The following is a 21,678-nucleotide window of genomic DNA, read 5'->3' as shown; positions in this document are numbered from 1 at the left end:
TACGCAATGTACGCTGTAGCATCGCTCTCCCAAAGGGGAGAGGGTAGAAAAAAAAAAGAGAGAGAAAAGATCTGCCTAATGGTTCATGGCTAATATGCTTTGAATGAAAGCAGCAAAGAGAATGGCAACAATTTTGAAACAATCACAATGTTATGACCAAATGAATGTTGGTAACACTCGTCACTGCCATCTTAAAATTGCTAATGCCTTAAAAATAGGAGTCTTGGTATGATATTATCACAACTTCTCTTACATCATGCTTAATATTTGCACTGTTAATTTTCTTGAATCTCATGAGAGATTTGACTTTCTTTGGCTTGGTTGGTTATGCATTACCTTAACCCTTTGATACATTCTGACTTCAATCATTGGGAGTAGAAACTATATTCACCATAGATATAAGATATATGTAACGTCTCTCACAAGCAGCATCATGATCATATCACCATGATGATTGAAGTACGCCCTCTCTGGGACACGACATCAAAGATGACTTTCTGACATTTCACCACTCATTATTCCATATATCCCTTAAAGGGAAGATAAACCCCAAGAGCAATGTGGATTGAGTGAAAGCAGCAACATCAGTAGAACACATCAGTGAAAGTTTGAAGAAAATCGGACAATCGATGCAAAAGTTATGAATTTTTAAAGTTTTGGTGTTGGAACCACTGGATGAGGAGACTACTAGAGGTTATGGCGTATGAGTGGACAACAATACCAAGAAAATGTAAAGAAAATTCTACAAAAATCCTTTTTTTCATGAAAATTACAAATTCCATCAACTTGAAATTGACATATGTTAAGGGTAGCAATTATTACCCCTGCTTTCTGAAAGAGGTTGGTCCATTGCTCTTTCATAATTCTAGAAAAGTGAATTTTTGTTGAATTTCCTTTGTATTTTCTTTGTAGTGTTGTCCACTCATACGTCATATCTTCTAGTAGTCTCCTCATCCAGCGGTTCCAACACCAAAACTTTAAAAATTCATAACTTTTGCATCGATTGTCCGATTTTCCTCAAACTTTCACTGATGTTTTCTACTAATGTTGCTGCTTTCACTTAATCCACATTGCTCTTGGGTTTATCTTTCCTTTAACCCGTTACAATATGCATTTCCCATAGACACATGCCCGAGTATACTTGGGACTCATCTTCAATTTGCTTATTAATCATACATATGCTTTCTTTTCTTTATTTTCACCCAAGATGACTTAGGAGTCTGCCAGATTCTTCCTCAATACAGTCAGAGTATTAAATATCAAACAAAAACTACTGCGATACAATGCATCCTTTTGATTTGAAACCAGCTGCCTAGAACCAGATGTCAGAAACAATTTGTGCAATTTAAACAAAACTTGAGATCAAATGCAAGCATCAATGGTAACTTAAAATCAATTGTGAGAAAACTTTGAAGAAAGCCATTCATCTGAGCAACACATTTGTGTTTAATTGGCAAATTGTGCTGCAGAGAGTCAACCTTGTGAATAGCACTGCAGTATTCTGAGGGCTGAAAAACACATTTTTGGCGGAAAAACAGCAGTTTTACCCTTCCAGTGACAGACATTGCAGAAATACAATTTGGGGAAAGTGTTTTTTTTCTTTCTTTTTTTAACGAAACCTGCAGTGTTTTTGGCAGAAAAGGAATACAAGTGCAAAATACTGCAGAAAAGTAACACTTGACATCTCTGGTGCTGTGATTTTCTGAAACTTTGAATTCAATTTCTTAAGTTATGTCTACTGGTAAATGCAAAGCTTCTGGCAACGGGTTCTGAACAGGTCTATAAAAGCTATACACGTAGGCCTACAGGATTATAAAGGCGGCCTATCTGTTAAGTTTATAGGCTACATCTGTCATGTGAACACATGGTCCATGGAAATGACTGCCTCCTAGAACCCTGCCTGGCAGCCCAAGGTCTACAATACTCTGATTTGCTTCCTTCTGCACACTACCCTACTATGGTATGCAGTCAGCAACAAACACTGGCAGGAAACCTACTATGTTTCCATACATTGTTACTAGTCTTCCCCGATTTCTTACGGGCCAATGAAGTGCAGCAATGCATTTATAGCACCACACACATGAGGTCTGCTGCTGTTGGTAAACTAAGATGGGGAAAGCAAAACTTACTTTATCAAGAGATCTAGTAAGTCAGATTCCAGAGTTCCCATACACTCTATCCTAATCTACCATCATAGAATCTACATTTTAGGCCCTTAAAGAAAGATAAAGATACAAAGTAGACAATATATGGATAATACTTCTTGTTGGACTTCATGTTCTAATGTAACAACAGTTAATCTTGTACTGTATAATCCATCCAAGCTCTTAAAAGCTTAGACGGGAACATAATCATTACATGAGTGATTCCAAGTGCCCTTCCTGCAAAATATAACAGAATTACTTCCTTATCATTTCAGTAAGACAATGTCCTTACATAACAGCCTTGAGCCTTTTCCAGTGACCACAGAGCTGAAGGCTTAAGCCAGGATGTGTACATTCCAAAGATTGATTTCCTTGAGGCAATTACATGTACGATTAGAGTTTACACCAACACATTGTGTCAGACATCTTTTATGGCTGGTCTGCCAAGGTGACAGAGAAGTGAATGCACAGAATGGCTCATTTATTAAATCAGGGAGGCGTGTGTCACAAGTCCCTAATTCAATACAATATTCATGCTGGTATTAAAAGTATTAGAACAATAGAGTACAGTGTAAGGTGACCATACATAACACCCTAAGATGGAATGGCAATGGCCTCTCTACAAAGTGTGTAAATAAGAGCATGGCACACAACAGTGTCAGCCATCATCCCTATTGATATTTTACATTTCAGTCAAGAATTCAACACAGCTTGCAGTTGTCAAGAATGTCAATCCATATATTTTGTCCTGTAATCAGTTTGTGCAAAGGAAATCTTCTGATTATTACAAAGCACATGTCCAGCACACACAAGTGGTGTCAGCAATCTGATCTGTCACTTGAACTCAGTCTTTTTCCATGTGTTGAGATGTAATAATTCCAAGAAGTCATAAACTCAAGTGATGAGCACATATAACCCATAACTCATAATACTTGTACATCATAGTTCCTGACATGCTACGAGTCTCAGCAGCATGATCAATCATCATTTTTCACCACTCTTCATGCAGCTATGTTAGCAGACAGGGCATCTCAGAACAGTAGCTAATTACATCTCAAATCATATGTAATAGCTTTGCTTTTTGCTTTGCTCTTACTTTGCAAATAGGGCCCTGTCCTACTGGCGTTTAGGAAGACTTGCGTAGGAATTGCATACAAAATTGCTTTATATTCCCTAACCTCCGCAAACAAAATTGTGTGTAGCTCAAAAATCCCTGCAACGGAAAAACATTCCTCTGCGGATAATTGTGCATGTGTGTGGATGTCGACCGACTCATACAAGCATGTTTCACGAATATTGTGAATGTTTAGCGAATATAAAACAATTTTGTGCGCAATTCAAATGCAAATCTACCTGAACAACAGTGGGACTGGGCCCTTCAACACATAAATTGTTTAATGAAGTACCATCATGTCACAGACCGTGTTTCACAGTTGATGTTCTCTTACCAAGTAGTGGTCTTATTCAAATCTCCAGTCAGCCTACTGTGTGTACCTAGACTTTTTCACTCAAGCTCTTACCTGAAATCAAGAATACGGATACTTCTGTTTCTTTAAAAACAAATAAACAAACAAACAACAACTTTCAAAAATAATAAAATATTCTGAACATCCAGCGTGTTATGCATAAAACATTATTCACTCAGTGACACAATACACTGCAACACCTGCCAATTTCTTCAAATTGCTTATCAGTACAGAAAATAGATCTCTAGGACATATTCAAAATTATGTGCAATACACTATACAAAGCACAAATGTCAAATTTACACAGAAATTGGTCTGAAGCAGAAACATTGAAACACATCAGGAAGAAAATGAATATAGATCTGCTTATCTCATGAAAATGGGCATGTGTTACCATGGTGATATGACAAATGTCTTCACAGCCTGTTTGTTAGACCAAGGCAGCTGGTGAGCTTGCCTATTACCTCCTTGGTTAGACGACAAGAGGGTGTCTTATCAGACTGATCAATCTTGTAACTTTCATAGCAGACAACAATGAGGTACCCTGTACTTAATCTGACTGTTATGCAATCTGCAAACACTTACTCTAAAATGAGGAATGTTCGCATGCATTTTAATTTCACAAATATTGCAAGAGCCAAGACTTGCAAAAATACTGTGCACACGAAAATTCTTATCTACACTATAAATGCATTGAATGTTAGAGGCAACTCGCGAAAATTTCATGCCGTCTTAAAGGCTGTTGGCTCCAATTTGCCAAAATTTCATGCCGTGACAATATTGTGTTTTACAGTACACTAAGGCAATTAAGTAGATAACAAGTGAGAGCACTGGACTGTCAACTCTACTGAACACTTGCCATCTTGCTCAATCCAGCAGTCAGGAACGACAACAACAAAACTTAAATAACATTCCGCTTGATTATATAATGTTGAGTGACAATGATATATTGGCTATGACAAACTTCACTGAATGACATGGGTACAATCCAGTGATAAACGGTATTTTTATCTTAATGTAAAGCTTCAAATACTGTTACAGGAAAATTATTTATCAAACCATTTTAAACACATTCTCCGCCAAGTTTATGTGTATTTATCTGAACGTTTAGCTTCAAATACTGTTAGAGGAAAATGACTTGTTGAAACATTTAACACATGTTCTGCAAAGTGTACGTAGGATAGGAAGGGATCCTGGGGGCACTGTGTGCATAAGATAGAGTGCATGTATGTACATAGGTGCAAGTGATCTAGCTCCTTGTCATATGAAACCTGAATACCTCAAACTCTTTTACCACTTTCGTATACTTGTTTTCAATCATCCTTACACTCATTTCCATCTGCATACATGTAAACCGGGAAGCAACTGGGAATGGGCTTGTGAAATTTTGCAATCTTAATGCCTCACTGTTTTTCAAACAATGTGAATTCTTCATCTAGCCTTCAAAAATGAAATAGATAAAAAATAGTAATGATAATAGTAATCTCACGATAATTCACACAGAAACCTTAATATGAAAGTCCCCCATAAGTTGGTTACAGATCTTGGCAGAGAAGAAGCAAAGAACAAAAGACATTCATCACATGCCAAGTCCCTTCATGGGTCACTCTCCTTCAACGGACAGACGGATCCAGTAGCAAATTGATCAGTCAACTTTAAAGGGATGGTACAGTTTTGGTTGAGATGGGGCTTCTGGTTTCCAACATTTTTTGATGATGATATTTTTGAGATAATGAGAACCCTCTCATGAAATATGAAAGAGTATGAAATTCTAAAAGGAATTCAAAGTTTATTTGATGAAAATTGGATTAGAAATGGCTGTGATATCTGAAACAAAGCGATTCTAATCAAAGGTGGGACCCATTCTATTAGGACTGCTTTGTTTTACTTTGGATTTGGATGTTGCAGCCCTTTCAAGCCTGATTTCCATAAAATAAACTTTGACTTCCTCTTAGAATTGTAAGCTCTTCAACATTTCATGAAGTGATTTCAAAGTATCTCACAAAAAGCAAAAAGCTGAAATCCTCACTTCAACCAATACTATACCATCCCTTTAATGCACCTGTCAATCTGGGAACAGCCCTTGGTATCACCCACTTTACTCAAGACAATCAAGGTTAACATAATCCGATGAAATATGAAGTAAGAAAGGAAGGCACTCTTCCAACTTTGTTAACTAGATCATATTCTTTTACTGTCCTTGTATTTGTTGTACCACATGCCCCAAGATTTTGGTCATATACTAAAATACTGTGAAACATTATGTTTATAATGTAATTTGAAGTTCTTTCATGCTATTCTCTATAAGAGAGCTGCACGTAACTTTACAAATGATGACTGCAGAAATCTTCTCTTTCTATTTTTTCTGTTAGCATTCAATAAAGATATAGCACAAACAATTGCAACCACAATTCCATATCAAAAATGCCATTCGACCATCATGTCTTGAATGTCATATGCCAATCTGTCGGCTCTTCGATTCAAATGATGCAGAATACAGGAGCACACCCGTCCAACATGAACCAGGTGTATGTTTCATTTCCAAAAAATCCATTCCAAGCAAACTTCTCTCCTTCAGTAGAAACATTTTCTTCTAACTGTCTTTGAGCTCTGTCATCACAGCTCGCAGTCCACTTGTCCAAGTCTCAACTGTGATGTTTGTTACTTTGTTCATTCACAGGGGCACCAAGAACTCACAGTGTACTCAATACTTGTTGATGCCAAACAGCCTGAATCCATGGAACATTGGCAACTTTGGGACAAGGGCCAGGAGAAGGGCGGCTGAGTTCACCAGAAAGTGGTTGAAGCCGTACTTTGTGTAGAAACTTGCCAGGAAAAATCTGTAGACAGAAGAAAAATGTGAATAATAGTGTAACAGTTGCATAAAGGATCAACAATGTTATGTCTACCTTATGACAATCATTGTCATCAGTATGAATGCTACACTGATTCACACTGAGACACAATTTCTCAAAAGAGAGGTTACAAAATATGGTTACGTAGTATGGTTTTATTTTAACAAATGTTGTTCAGTCTGAGGTTATGTACAGTGGACCATCACATGGTAAGAGCTGTCAATCATGATTGTGATTTGGGGGATATAAATTAGAAATTTAGTTTATTTACTCCTTATGAAGTATTTGGGGAGGAGAATTATATGTCAGATGAAAGCCAATGTCATTGCAAGCAGGTATTAGATGAGAAAGAAATTAAGAAGCAAAGGAGGTTTTTTTCGTCCTACACCAGCCTGCAATGGACGTAGTACAATAGGGGTATAACACTGTCATGACACAAGACACTAAGCTTATGAATGTGCTTGGCCAAGCATCCAAACAGGAAACGAGGGATTATGATCTAGTGACTATTGCAAGCAATTCAGATACTATCTGAACCGGTTGGTGAGGAGATTATAAAAACTGGGAAGGTTACACAGATTCTCTTCTATCTAAAAGGAACTGCTTTCATGGGTCACTCAGCCTACTGTTGAATATGACATATATTTAGGAAGGCTAATTTTTGGCGAGTCAGGACTTCAAGACAGTTTTGTGAGTGGTTGAATTTGTGATTGTGTTGTACACTAATGGACTGAAAAATGTGCACATACTAGTAGCATTCATGTCAGGATGAGAGTTGATATGTTTGCGCGTTGATACATTTGCAATAGTATCAGAGTTGCAACATTCGTGAAAATAAAAATGCATTGTGGAAAAAACAGTTTTGTACTATAAACCACATGTTTCAACTATGAGAAGAATAAATGCTGGCCTCTTCCAAATCAAAGTCCAGTGCAGTTCATTCCACTTTGATTCTGGGCTAATAATTTGTGTGTTCAGGAGCCAGGTCACATGGTAGTAATTTCTCATTCCATTTAAACCCCCTTTCACAATGCCATATTTGATAGCATACGTTGCTGGCTGGTAACTTACAAGACGACAGGAACAAGAGTGAGAAATTTCCTGGTGGCAGTGAACTGTTCCCCGTTGTCAATCTGCTCCCACTGAGTGTGATAACGTTCACTACCCTGGCTGTCGGCCCAGATGGAGCCCTTCACATGGTGGAAGAAGAAGTAGGTTACCTGGCAACAGAAAAGGGGAGAGAATGGAACCTTTTATTGTGCATTCATTAAGTCACTGTTTTCTTTTGTTCACATATGATGCTGAAAATGAAATGAATAATTTCTCCTTCATTTGAAGGTGTCATTCATTTTTCGTTCATGCAGAGAAGATAACATGGACACACTGTCTGTAAAGGACACCTGTCAGAAAGGGACTCCCTGTTCTTTCATAAGTCTCAGATCATTACAGCTGGGAGCAATACCTGCACTGCATCCAGCTAAAGCTACAGAGTTCCCTCAAGATATATCTTGTTATTTGTTGCAGGAAAGATGGCAACCCTTATATGATCAATAAAACTTGGGGAGGAAGTCTTTCACACTAAATGTGACCCGCTACAACAAAATGATCCTTAAGTCGGGCGAGGTCGATTATTTGAAAATTGCATGATATAATCCCCTAATCTTTCTGCTTTAAATTGATATATAACACATTTTATAAAAATAATCGGCTGCGGAGATATCGATGTTTAAAAGAGAGCATGTCGAGACGTCTGGAAAATCACTGTTTCAAGAAAAGCGCCCTAAAAGTCTTCCTTTCGACGCAATCGCGATCAAGGGACACGCAAGTCAGTTTTCACCTCTGGACAATAGAAGGTAAGCCCTAGCAACCCACGAAGAGTTCATTCAAGCACATCAGCGTCGGCGGTCTCCTCACCAACCAATCAGTGACCAGGATGTGAGAAGCGGGTGAGCATCGCGCACCCCGCCCGCACGCACCTGTCGACTGGGCAGTGTGCGAGCTTCACGCTTCGGTTAGCAGCAAGCAGCAAACTGACCAATGAGATCACTCTGGTCGTTGTTAGGGTCGGAACCTATCTGTGGTGCTCAATCCAAATTTTCGAACCAGTTTCTGCTTCGTTGAAACGCCAAAAAACATGGCTCAGAAAAACGCTATTTTTTGGTCTTTCCTTTCACCATTTTGCTTCAAAATTTCAACAGATGATAGAAGACATGTAGACTCCAATAATATATCAAAATCAGAAAATCGTAAGGTTTGACCAATTTTAATGCTCTGACTTCAAACTCGATTTTCACGGCTTCGACCGTGCGCGACTTTAGGACCTTTTTGTTGTAGCGGGTCACATATATCTTGCTATTTGTTGCAGGAAAGATGGCAACCCTTACATGATCAATAAAACTTGGGGAGGAAGTCTTTCACACTAAATACCTTGATGAAGCTTCAAATAACAAAATGATATTAAGTAAGTAGCTTTACAAAGAATTCAAGGTAATGAAAAAACTTATTCAATTTTGCACTCTTTTTCAAAGTCTTAATTGACTAAGGTAAATTCCAGCAAGGACACAACTAGAGTGTTTCAATTTCCCTCAGCCATGTGTAAACTTCTATAAATACCGGTAGAACTAGAATTTGGCAGATGATCTTCTTTGGCCAAATGGTGTCCATACAAAAATTTGCCTTATATTGAAAAGGAGTGCACCAGCAGGCAACTAGCCTGATGATACACTGACTATCCCTGGCAAACACTGTGTTTGGCCAGTTCCTCATCAAAACTTGGTGGACTGGTGGTAGGTTGACTGGACTGGGGGCGGGGGGGGGGGGGGGGGGGGGGGGGGGGACACCAGAATATTGCCTGTAGAGATGATACACTGCTTGCTTTCTTAGATCTACAACAGACAATACCCTCAATAAAGTACTGGTCCTCTTGACATCCCCAACAACTAGCTAAAACTTTTTAAATGAATGTTTCTTGCATCGAGTTATTCATTGCAAACTGACAAATTGTCCTTAAATCAACACTCATTATTCCGTGTTTTGAGAGCAGCTGTGATAAAAAATAATGGGAAAACATACTGTGACATAGCTTTTTACCGGTAATATAGGTGGAGGTGCAGCTATTATCTTTGATACAACAAGAGGCAAAGACTCACCACACTGTGCAAGGTGTTTGTCAGAGTCCAGACAGTGCTCACACTGAAGAAGGGCAGACTGAGGAGCAACAGGTGCATACAGTAGACTCCAGTGATGTAGGAGAACCACACCCCACGGCTCTGCAGCCAGGAGTGGTAGGTACTGGGTTTGTCTGCTGCATCACCATTGGTGAAACTTGCGCTGCTACTTGACTTCTCCAGCTTCATGACTGTTGGCTGTCAGTGATGAGACCTCTAACTTCACTTGGTAAACTGATGTACTAGACTCCTTCCTTTCTTCCAGTTACACAAAAGAAAACAAATACATAGCATTAGTAGATAATCAGTATCATAAGGACCTTATTGCAGCAATGAAATTTTACTCTGTTTATCTTTTGTAACTAAAATATGCTTTGTTCTACTCTTATTATCAAATGAAAGGTAAACAAAGCAACTCATTACTCTAAACTACAACATGAGTTTTCCTTGCTAAAGTAGTCTCTACAGATGTCAAAGAAAAGTTTCAGCTTGAATCATACACATATTGCTCTAGCAGATGATGCATTAATTTGGAAGTAAAGTCCTCTGCTAATACATGGCTGCTTGAAATGAGAAATAAAAGTTTAATGAACTCTGTGCTATATGCTGGGGAATCCTGCTAGTGAGAAACCAGACTGTAAAAAGAACCCTCTTCCTGTGACAGTACTGAGTTTGCAATATTCAAAATCTCCCCAATGTTGTGAACAAGTGTATCAAGCAGAGTCAATTGTTGATGTTATGTACATTTGTATGTGTGCCATTTGTTTGCTTGTCTGCACTTAGGAGGACACAGACACTCATATCTGAGCAAACCTCAAGGGGAATAACAAATATTTTACCGTCAGTTTCTGACTGCCCAAACCTGGTGCAAAGTTTGCTTGGCTTGATCCCGAGCATTAGACATCTTGATCATGTATTATTGCACTTAGCTCATAATTTCCGTAACGCAGCACAAATGCAGCCGAAGAATAATGCCCAGCTGGAGTGTTGACCATTACGATGAGCGTACAGTATAATTGGCGCACATATTCACTAACAGGCAATTTTATTCTAGCAAGCCTGTACTAGGTATGTTTTTTTTTTATGTACCACTATTGGGCAGTGAACAGAGATCAATTCAATCAAAGAATCACAATACATATATCTGATGACCAACTCCCTTTGACGTCCCATGTGAACTGGAATGGGACCTTCCAGTTAACCTCGTTTTGACTGCTACTCCTTGTAAACGAACTAAAAAAGAGACCAGGTAAACAGTGTTAGGTGCTTACATGCATTTTGTACATGTTATTGACACTCTAACCAATAATATTGGGAACAATTATGTATCAAGATTTGAACACAATTCAGGAATAAAAGCACAAACTCTTCTGTAAATTAAAGTCACAAGAATCACCACAAAGAGGTTAATCCAAGAAGGCTCTAAGTGCATGCATTATTTTCTGTTCCAGTATATTCCCTGCAGTTAATTTTGTGTTAAGAGGGGGAACTTTCTGACCACATAGTGCCCTTCAGAAAAAAGAAAATTTGTCCACTCTCTTTCAAAGTTCTGCAAAGTTTGTTTTAAGATGATTCCATCACATTGATTGACAGGTAAAGACACACAACCCATAGAAAAGGCCCACTTCTACCCTCTGCACTCTTGTGTTCTCATGCCATCTTTGCACCCATTCACCAAATGAACAATTCCAAATCGTGCACATTCAATATATCTGATCAGCAATGAGCACCAGTACAAGCAGAATGGGGTACAGAAAAATCACAAGCTGTCGTCGCAGGTAAACACAGATCTAAGATTTTTAAATTTAATCCTTGGCAGTTTCCACATGCTATTCAGTGGGAATAGTGATGCTCAGAGGTACATGTACTGTATGTACTTTTGTACATGTAGCCTGTGTCTTGCATGTGTACTGTAAAGGCCCCGTCACACTAGAGCCAATGCTCAACGAATTCAAAAATTTGAAGACACCTTCCCATTTGTTCTTAAAGATAATATAAAGTTTTGGTACCTCAAAAGTTTCCCTGAGTTTCCTTGTCTTAGTTTGCGTTTCAGGTTAAAGTACCTTTCATATAACTAACACTGTGAGACTTACTCGCCCCAAAGTGCTCTCATGTCTTAGTAATCATGCAATAATGGTTTCGTACCAGAGCAGAGCGGGCTCTGAAAAATTCGAACGAGCTGTTAGTTTGACTCGACACGGTACCGCGACAATCAATATACACGTATTGTACGAAACCATTACTGCATGATTACTAAGACATGAGAGCACTTTGGGGCGAGTAAGTCTCACAGTGTTAGATATATGAAAGGTACTTTAACCTGAAACACAAACTAAGACAAGGAAACTCAGGGAAACTTTTGAGGTACCAAAACTTTATATTATCTTTAATACTATAATAGTTGCCCAATGATTTAGAACATTTGAGGATATGTTCAAGTCCCTTTCTCATATACCAGAATACATGTAGTTTGTAACAGGTTTGAAATTTTCTGTATTTACCATTCATAAGAATTGTGACCCAGCATCACAAAACCAACAAAAAGTCACCAGACATGGATTTTTAGTTAAGTACAGATTCTGAAAGAGCTGACTTTAAGCTTTAAAATGATGTATAAAACTCAGTTCAAATGCACACTCCAAACCTATGTAAATATATTGTATTGTGAAGAAAGCACACACTCTGGAAAAGTATGAACTGAAAAAAGAAAGAGACTTTGAAGTACAGGGTCTATTTAAGCACCTAATCTTACCAAGCTGTGCTAGCCGTGGGATGAATGGGACAAAAGAACAGGATGTAACCACCTGAGCAACAACAATAAAGGGATTATCAGGATAAGCTGACATTGAGCATGCTTCATTAACACATTTTGCCCAAAAGCAGTAGCATCATCTGTCTCAAAGTTACTAGAGTTGAAAGTGAAGAGTGTGTCGGCCCTACAGAGTTTTTAAAATGAAAAGGAGACTCTACAAGACACACCTAATCACACTATTCTACAAAAAAAAAAAACCGTTTTGAGAAAAACTGCAAAGAATACAATTTCCCTTTCATTTTATGATCCCAAACTCTAGCATAATGTATAAGACTTGCTCTTTCAGAAAATATAAACAATTCAAGATTGCCTACGCTGACCCATTTCACCTATTTTTAGTCCTCACGCAAAATTAGTGCAACTTTGTCTTTTGTTGGTTTGGTGATGCACAGTCACAATTCCCAACATTACACTGGAGCCTAATCTTTTTATTTTTCATTTTCGACATGTCCAAAATCATTAAAGGACAAGTTCACCTTCATAAACATAAGGATTGAGAGAATGTAGCAATATTAGTAGAACACATCATTGAAAGTTTGAGGAAAATCGGACAATCCGTTCAAAAGTTATGAATTTTTGAAGTTTTTGTGCCGTAACTACTGGATGAGAAGACTACTGCAGTGTGTGAATAACTTAGATGTCACATGCGTACAACAATATAAGGAAAATATAAAGAGAATTTCACAAAATTTTATCTTATGAAAAAAGTTCACATTCCCCCCGACTCGTTACCGACAAATGTTATGGGCAATATTATTCCCCCTGCCTTCAGAAAGAGCCAAGTCAAGTGCTCTTTTATTATGTGAAAAAGGTGAAAATATGTTGAATTTTCTTTATATTTTCTTTATACTGTTGTACGCATATGACTCACAAGCTGTAGTAGTCTCCTCATCCAGCGGTTCCAACACAAAAATTTTAAAAATTCATAACTTTTGCATCGATTGTCCAATTTTCCTCAAACTTTCACTGATGTGTTCTACTAACATTGTTGCATTCTCTCAATCCTTATGTTTATGAAGGTGAACTTGTCCTTTAAAATCTCCAGCGCACCTCTGCAGATCATTACGAATGGCTAATGAATACAAAGCAAAGAACGTCAAACATGTTATGAACTATTCTAGTGTTAGAAAGGAACTTGATCGTATCCTTAAATTTTCTAATTCATTGGGTATTTGTTTGACATTTGTTCTAGTCTGATGGGGTCTTGAATTTGTACCAGGTATATGGAATGTGTGTGCATGTGTGGTGTGGTAATGTGATCCACAAAAAAAAAAAAAAAGTTTATGCTTTATACACGTACAGTGTGTAAGTGGTATGCTGTCCTCTCTGGCAGAATAATGCAAGCTGAACATTTAGAATGATATTTGTCATAACGTGAGCTTGGCAAGATGGATGCCATAGTTTACATACATGTACAGTGGACTCTGATTAAAACGAAGTCCTCAGGATCAGCAGTTTTCTTTCGTTATATCAAAATTTCATTATAACCAAACAAATAAACAATAAAATACCAGAGTGGATAATGTTGCGGCCAGAAGTTTTATTTCGTTGTAACCGGAATTTCGTTACAACGGTGTTCGTAATAATGGGATTGCACTGCATCACCTTGTAACATCAGAGTAAAACAGAATCTTTTCTTTTATTGTAAACCATTTAAACAGAACTTGTGGCGACCGGGATCCTCTTTTCATTGAACTTGTCATAAGATGAATGATTTGCCATAAGAATTGTAACATTTTCAGAAAACCGGGTCTGCCAAATTCCCCTCGTTAAAAGTAATATGTTGTACATGTACACTGTACAATGTACCTCTTTGTATTAAGCAAGCTTGATCCTAAAACAATATTCCCTGTACACAGGAGTATCATAATACACAGTGTACATTGTATCATATGAATATTCACCTTCGTATGTTGTACAAGTATGTCAGATTTTAGGTCAGTCGTGTATTCTGTACTTTACTTGTGGCAAGTTGTGCAAAATCACACAAGCTCTGATGAGAAGTGTAATGGGGTAGGACTAGTGATTTATCAATCAGTTTTGTAATGTCCTGAGTTGTCTACCTTTGGATGTCTCATACATAGATGTATGTACAGTGTATTCGCTTACACACAAACACACAAACTCATAAGCACTCCACAATGAAATCATAGACATGAAGACCAATTAACCACTTGAGATATTTTGCTGTTTATTCATTATCTGCTTCATAAACTTTCAACAGCAGGGATCACATAACGATTACCTACAAAGCCTGTACAATGTAATTTGTAACTTGATACATCTTGTGACAAGCAGAAAACAACATAACCTACCAATATTAGAATTGACTTTGGTGCTAGTTACACTTGAGACACCCCACAGCGTACAAGTACAGCATGTATTTGTGCGAATGGAAGAATCAACTTGAGCATCAGGAGTTGAATTTCAAAGTAAGGTGTACTTGTACTGCATTCTTTCCTTGGAACTGCTTGACTCTTGCCAGGCCTATTAAAATCATTCAGGTCCTAAATCAGTTCCAATGACACTGTCTCATTCCATCTGGAGATGACTACCAATGTATGCACTCTTCAGAGCATACAGTACCGGGTACTGTAGCTCCAGGGAACAACACTTCTAGTTGTGATACATGTATGGTGTGGATGGAAGGGATTGAAATAACACCCTGTGTTGACATGAAAAACATGAGTGGAATGATGACAAACAGTTGTAATGTATCTGCAAGAGTATACTGTAATGTGGCAAAACAGCATTCCTCTCACAGCATATCAAACTAGAGAAGCACTCTGAGAGCGCAGACCTCCACCAAGCATGCAGCCCATTTCCACCCGCTTTGATCTTGTCTTCCACAGAGATCAGTGAGTTCCACCCATACGTACTGCATTGTGTGCTGAAAACCGCCCGACTTCCCAATATAGAAGCCTTTGTTACGTCATAAACCCTCAGCTGCACAGCGCGCCTCGCCCTAGCAGAAACTGGAGCACGCTTTTTAGTGCGCGCATGCAAACCTCAAATACGCGCAGCCTGAACTCCCAAGTTCATTGACCCTACCCGCCAAAATATCAAAAATCCTTCATAAATTCCCCAAAAGTTCTTGGATCACTACCAAAAGTTAACTCATGCACGTTAAAGATCCCGCTTCATTCATTCAGCGCAAAGAGCAGGGTGTTTAACCCGGTGAGGTGGTCCCACCTCACATCCAACTGGACCCCATGGAAGACCAGCTTAATAAAACGTAGCTGAATATGGGCTATCCAGCTATCTTCTCAGATGGAAAATGAACAAACAAACAAAAACATAACCTCCCCCCTTGGCAGAGGTATCAATGATGGTCTACTGCCACAATGGGTCACAAAGAGTCATGAAAGGCATGTTACACTGTGAACTTACTGGACTTTCACATGTTTTGAGAACATTCAATGACTCTATGGAGAAGTTTACTGCACTTTCATAGATGACCAACTACATGGTGGTAAAGAAAAGGTTGTCAACTTTTAAAAAGTCACTTTGACAATCTATTTTTGGCTACACTTATATTTCCTTCAAAATCCTTCACATCATTTATAATTATCCTACAGTATAATGTATGATCATTTGACAGTATTGACCATGTACAAATTAATATTACTTACATTATATACATAAAATGTTGCTATTATATTCAGTGCCATTTGCTCTCAAGGCATCTCAAATGTACATGGATCAATTTTCAGATCGAGAGAAAAAGTCTACATGGTCTTCACAAACTTTGTCTTCCCACCTCCCTGGTAGAACAGTGCTTAGCACAGAGACTCCCATCCCAAGCATTTCTTAGACTGGAGATTCTCCTGCCTGGATTCCCTTCCAAACTGGAGAATCTGATCGTGCAAACATAGCGTCATGAGCATGACGTACATCCCTTTCAGTTGGGGTCCAGGGGGGTGTTTCATAAAGCTGTTTGTAAAGTTACGAACAACTTACGAGCAACTGGTGATCAGTTCTTGTGCTGAATTATTGAAATTCTGATAAGTATAGGACATCAGAACTGATCACCAGTCGCTCGTAAGTTGTTCGTAACTTTACGAACAGCTTTATGAAACACCCCCCTGGGCTGTAAAATTGTAGATGGTCTATGGTGCTACGCTGTACAACCTTGGCCTTTTTCTTTTAACATGCACTGAATATAAAAATTAAAGTCGGGCGGAAGAAAACAAATTAAAAGCACAAGAATGTGGGAGGAATTCAAAGGTACCGTTTACCACTGGGAGCAGTGATTTAAAAATGTTGTAGTTTAATATCACATTTGATTAAAAGAAAATGTTTTCATATTAAGATCTCACAGTAGGGGGGCTGCTAAACAAAGTACATTGGGTATGTTGATTATTTCTGGTCTTCTGTGTATAAAAAAGAAACAAACAACATCGATTATCCGCTACAGCTCATGCACACTGTACAACATTGTAAAAGTGTAAATGCAATTATTTGATATTTTGTTGATCAGTTAACCTGAGTTGCCATTTGACACACGTACAAACTTACATGAACATGTAATGCAGTAATACATGTATGTACGTGTGACATCTCTGTGGCAACTATCAGCAAACAATTTGAATACAATGTACATTACAGTATGTACAGTAAATATAAAACTGAATGGTGGTCCTTGGATAGGGTTTATTCATGAATTCTTTCATGGAGCCAAGGGTCTTGTCAGGAATACCACCAACTATTCATCATTTTAGTTTATTTCATGACAATACCATTTTCACGGGACTTCAATCACCTCCCCTGAATCTTCAGCTCTGTAGGCTACATTGTACAAGTGGAAAAGCACTGATCCAACATGTTTCTCAAACCTTAGTTTGCCCTTTTCAACCACATGTACATTTACCAATAACTGATTAAAAAACAGAAAATTTACACTTTGTGTAGATATTCGTGATGAAAATCTTTCTTTAAAGAACACAATTATAGAACAGAGAGGAACAACTGATCAAATACATGTACATGTTGTATACTACAAGCACTTGTCACAACACAGTCCAAGCACCTAGCCCTGTAGAGCAACTGTCTCAAGCGTCCAAAGAAAGCTCATGCTCAGTGAAGTATCCCATACGCATGAGACGCAGTTCTTTGGCGATGTCTGTTAAGACATGGTTCTGCTCTCGCAAGACCTCAAGATACTCCTGACAATACCTGTCAGATAACACAGCAATGGGAGGCACCTGTGCGATGGGAGGGAAGTTTATAGACTGCTCCTCAAAAGAATTGATCTTTGGCTTCTTTGTTGGTTTCAGCTTTTTGATTCTTGGAGTACTTGCTGGTGTCGGATTCTGGGTGGACGACAACCGGACAGGAGTCCCTCTTGGAAGGGTCTTGCCTATAATACCTCCACTGATCTTATTGTAGATGTTGTGGTATTCTTCGTACTTCTTGAAGAGGTGTGGAGAGCCTCGTAGCCTGAAGCCTCCCGCTGGTAGCATACCTCCACTCTTGGTCCACAGTTTCCGGTATTCCCGTCCAAGATTCTTCAGGAGGTCCGTGACAATGCTGCCTTTGGAATTCACCACCCGGCCAACCTGCTCATGAAACTCTATGGTCTGCCTCTCCTGCTTGGCCGTAAGGTAGGATGGGTACTCCTTGATGTACACGTCGAGGATCTCATGTATTTTGGATTCCGGCATGGAGGTGCGGCGTGATGTTGGAAATAACATTTTGCCCAGCACATCATCACAGTAATCTCCCGTGTCATCTACAGCTCTGACCTCTTCTGTAGCAGCCTCAAGAGGAGTTGAAGCCGATGCTTCAAGCTCTTTGTTTCCTTGCTCTGTAGAGGCATCTACTACTGTAGAGGCATCCACCACGGTGGGGACATCTACTGTAGTGACATCTTCAACAGGCATTTCTTCTACAACGTCCATCCTTGTCTTCTGTGGTGTGATTGCTGCAAGCTGCATAAATCATAGAACAATCATGTTAGTAATGGCCAAACACAAATATTCTCTCCAATATTTTGAAGGTCCTCTGATAATTTGATTCTTGGCATTTGTTTCATGACGAATAAACATACAGGTACTTTGTATACCGATATTGTACATGGACAGTCTGGATACAACTTATACAATGTACTAACTTTCACAGCCAGCTGCACATTTTTACAGTAACTAGAATTATCACTGAAGGTGATTAATACCCCCGCCCCTAGTGTTGCTTTACATGTGATGTCATGAGGGCAATGACATTAATATCAAGTTTGTGCATTTGTCGAATTGGAAACAGAATAATTTTAGTTTAATACTGTACAATTACAGAGTTTACACCGTGTATAAAACTTACAGCAAATGGAAACATGCTTTCCCCCAGCATCACTACACTTAAAGACCATCATACACACCAAATTTGACCTTCATAGCTTGAATGGTTTATTTTGATACAAAAATGAGTGGTTACCATGGCAACACATTTTTTTAAAACTAACACATTGGTAGCTTGCAAAACTACACTTCTAGATCATGATACATACCTAATTTGACTTTAATTGCTTGAATGATGGAAAAGTTATTCCATCTGCAAGGTTTTGGTAAAATTGTGGTTACCATGGCAACGGTTTGTGTGACAAACACAAACATTATGTGTTCCACATCTATACCTCAAGGCCATAATGCCTACCAAATTTGGTTTCAATTGCTTGAAAGCTGTGGAAGAAGTTCACTCCACAGGATTTAAAAAAAAAAAATGCGGTTACCATGGCAACGCATTGTCCGATACAAATACAAAGGACATTTTACAAAACTACACTTAAAGAGCATCATACACACCAAATTTCACCTTCATAGATTAAATGGTTCAATTTGATACAAAAATGAGTGGTTACTTTGACAACATATTTTTCTTAACACATTGGTGTCTTGCATAACTACACCTCCCGATCATCATACATACTAAATTTGACCTTGTAATTGCTTGAATGATGTGGAAGTTACTCAATCCACAAGGTTTTGGTAAAATTATGGTTACCATGGCAACGCTTTGTCCGACAAACACAAAAATTATGTGTTCCACATCTATGCCTCAAGGCCATAATGCCTACCAAATTTGATTTCAATTGCTTCAAAACTGTGGAAGTTGTTCACTCCACAAGATTTCGAAGAAAACATGCCGTTACCATGGCAACGCTTTGTCAAGTACAAATGCAAAGAGTGTCTTGCATAACTACACCTATAGATCATCATAGATACCAATTTTGAGATTGATTGCTTAAATAAGTTTGCTATGAAGTTATCTAATTCACAATGTTCTGGTACAATTATGGTTACCATGGCAACGCATTGTCCGACAAACACAAAAAACATTTCTTGCACATCTATACCTCAATATCATCATTTACCCCAAGTTTCATTTAAATTGCTTCAAAACTGTAGGAGGAGTTCGCGACGTAAGATTTTGTAACAGATCGACCGACCGACTGCCCGCCCGCCCAACCGCCTGACCAACATCACGGTGATTCCTATATACCCCCTTCACACTATGTGTGGCGGGGGCATAATAAAAGAGGGGGTCCAGTTTATAAAAAGGTCTTCAGCGTAATTTTCTGATGGCACTTCCAGATTTCTTCCAATCAGCTTCCAATCAACATACATTGTACACTAGCAAGCAAAAGAAACATGCAAGCAAAAGAAACAAAGTCTAAAGCTTACGCATTTTTTGTTTTCTTTTTTTTTTTTCTGGTGCCACTTCCAGGGTGAAAAAGTGGAAGGCCAAAGTCCTACATAAGAGTGTGTCATGAAAAAAAAAAACAAAAACAAAAACAAGGGGGGGGGGGTTAGGTTTTGGGGCCCTTATTTAAATCTGCAAGAGAAAGACAGATCTAGGCACTGGCCATTTTCTGGAAATTTATGGAAGGAATGATAGGGAAAAGACAAACATTATGTTTAGCATCCTTGCCTGGCATTTTAGCCAGCTTTTTATTTTTCCTTCATAGAAAAAACAAAACAATTTTAACCATATAAGAAATTTTAGAAATTCCAGAAATTCTTTTTTTTTTCAGAGAAAAATGCTGCATCATCTCATACATTGTATTTGTACTCTCGAATCATTTTTTTTTTTCCATTTCTGAAGTGCATTTTCCCCCTTTTTTGAAAGCTGGCGACCATCATGAAAAAGAGTGTGGTTGGCCATTTTGAAAAATCTGTCAAGTGTCCATTTTGTAAATAGATCCACATGTACATGTACTGTATATTTTGGAAAAAAAAAACACACACACACACACATACACACACACAAAGCAAACAAACAAAACAAAAACAGGCTAGTTCCTTTCTTTTTCTACACCGAGGCAGGCTGCAAAACTTTTAGGAAGTATGATTTGTGACAAGGAGATAGGCCTAACGCTACATTGTACACTGTACTGATAACAAATAGAGAATTTTATCACAACATCCAATTAATCCAAGGCCAAATGCAACGGATTTCTATATACAATATGTAAATCTTAATGTTAATAAATCTACACAGGTGAATCAGAGTGAATTGATTAAGTTTCCTGCAAAAGGAAGAAAGGAAATACATAGTGTATACTGTATGGGAGGGGGTCAAACAGCCATGTTCGTATGCCAATTTCGTCAAGCTTCACATAGGGCCTAATGGTGATGCACATGAACACCAAGCTCCAAGAGAAGGGCACCTGTATCTTGTCTACTACAAACTTGTTTTATCTGCAAGCCAATTTGTGGAATCCAAACTCTTAAACTCTTACATTACCATACTCTAGTATCAACTCACCTGTATAAAGTCTTTTCCAAGGAAGCGTGAGGGCTCCACTAGCTGCAATTTGGGGTAATCTGTGGAATATATCACTACTTTCACAGAGCAACACTGTAGCAGAAGGGTGTACAAAAGATGTATGTACAGTGAATGCACAACGCAGCACACTACACACGCACTGAATGCATACAGTATACACGTATTGACTGCATACACTGCGTGTACACAATACAGCCATCAGCCACCACACAACACTGTGTAAAGTAAGAGCTTCCCATGGTCTGTTGGGTGTCTGATACACACTGTATGCCAAAGGAGTGCAAAGCCGTGCGGACACACACATATACACACTCCACATACACACAGTCCACATACACACTCAGCACACGACCGCCAATGGACGCCAAGCTGTTAGCACTCACCGTACCATTCAACAACACACTCCTAGCACTGCAACTCTACTCCTTGATCCTGTGTGTGATACACACACAC

General features: G+C 38.6%; 2 protein-coding genes across 2 annotated transcripts; both read right to left on the bottom strand.

Annotated features, from left to right (window-relative positions):
• Nucleotides 1–5,935: 5,935 nt before the first annotated feature.
• LOC139711566 (ORM1-like protein 2) lies at nucleotides 5,936–9,838 on the bottom strand. The gene is made up of 3 exons (XM_071623444.1): nucleotides 9,615–9,838; nucleotides 7,537–7,685; nucleotides 5,936–6,450 (listed from the first exon to the last, which is right to left on the bottom strand). The coding sequence occupies exons 1-3, from the start codon at nucleotides 9,819–9,821 to the stop codon at nucleotides 6,315–6,317; spliced, it is 492 nt and encodes a 163-aa protein (XP_071479545.1). The 5' UTR covers nucleotides 9,822–9,838; the 3' UTR covers nucleotides 5,936–6,314.
• Nucleotides 9,839–17,463: 7,625 nt separating this feature from the next.
• On the bottom strand, nucleotides 17,464–21,354 carry LOC139711555 (uncharacterized). The gene is made up of 2 exons (XM_071623429.1): nucleotides 21,205–21,354; nucleotides 17,464–18,374 (listed from the first exon to the last, which is right to left on the bottom strand). The coding sequence occupies exon 2, from the start codon at nucleotides 18,342–18,344 to the stop codon at nucleotides 17,496–17,498; it is 849 nt and encodes a 282-aa protein (XP_071479530.1). The 5' UTR covers nucleotides 18,345–18,374; nucleotides 21,205–21,354; the 3' UTR covers nucleotides 17,464–17,495.
• Nucleotides 21,355–21,678: the final 324 nt, after the last annotated feature.

The sequence above is a fragment of the Diadema antillarum genome, unplaced genomic scaffold, assembly GCF_040938485.1.
Source record: "Diadema antillarum isolate AM-2024a unplaced genomic scaffold, OU_Dant_1.0 seq00001670_RagTag, whole genome shotgun sequence".
Lineage (NCBI taxonomy): Eukaryota > Metazoa > Echinodermata > Echinoidea > Diadematoida > Diadematidae > Diadema > Diadema antillarum.
This window is presented reverse-complemented; position numbering and strand designations above follow the sequence as displayed.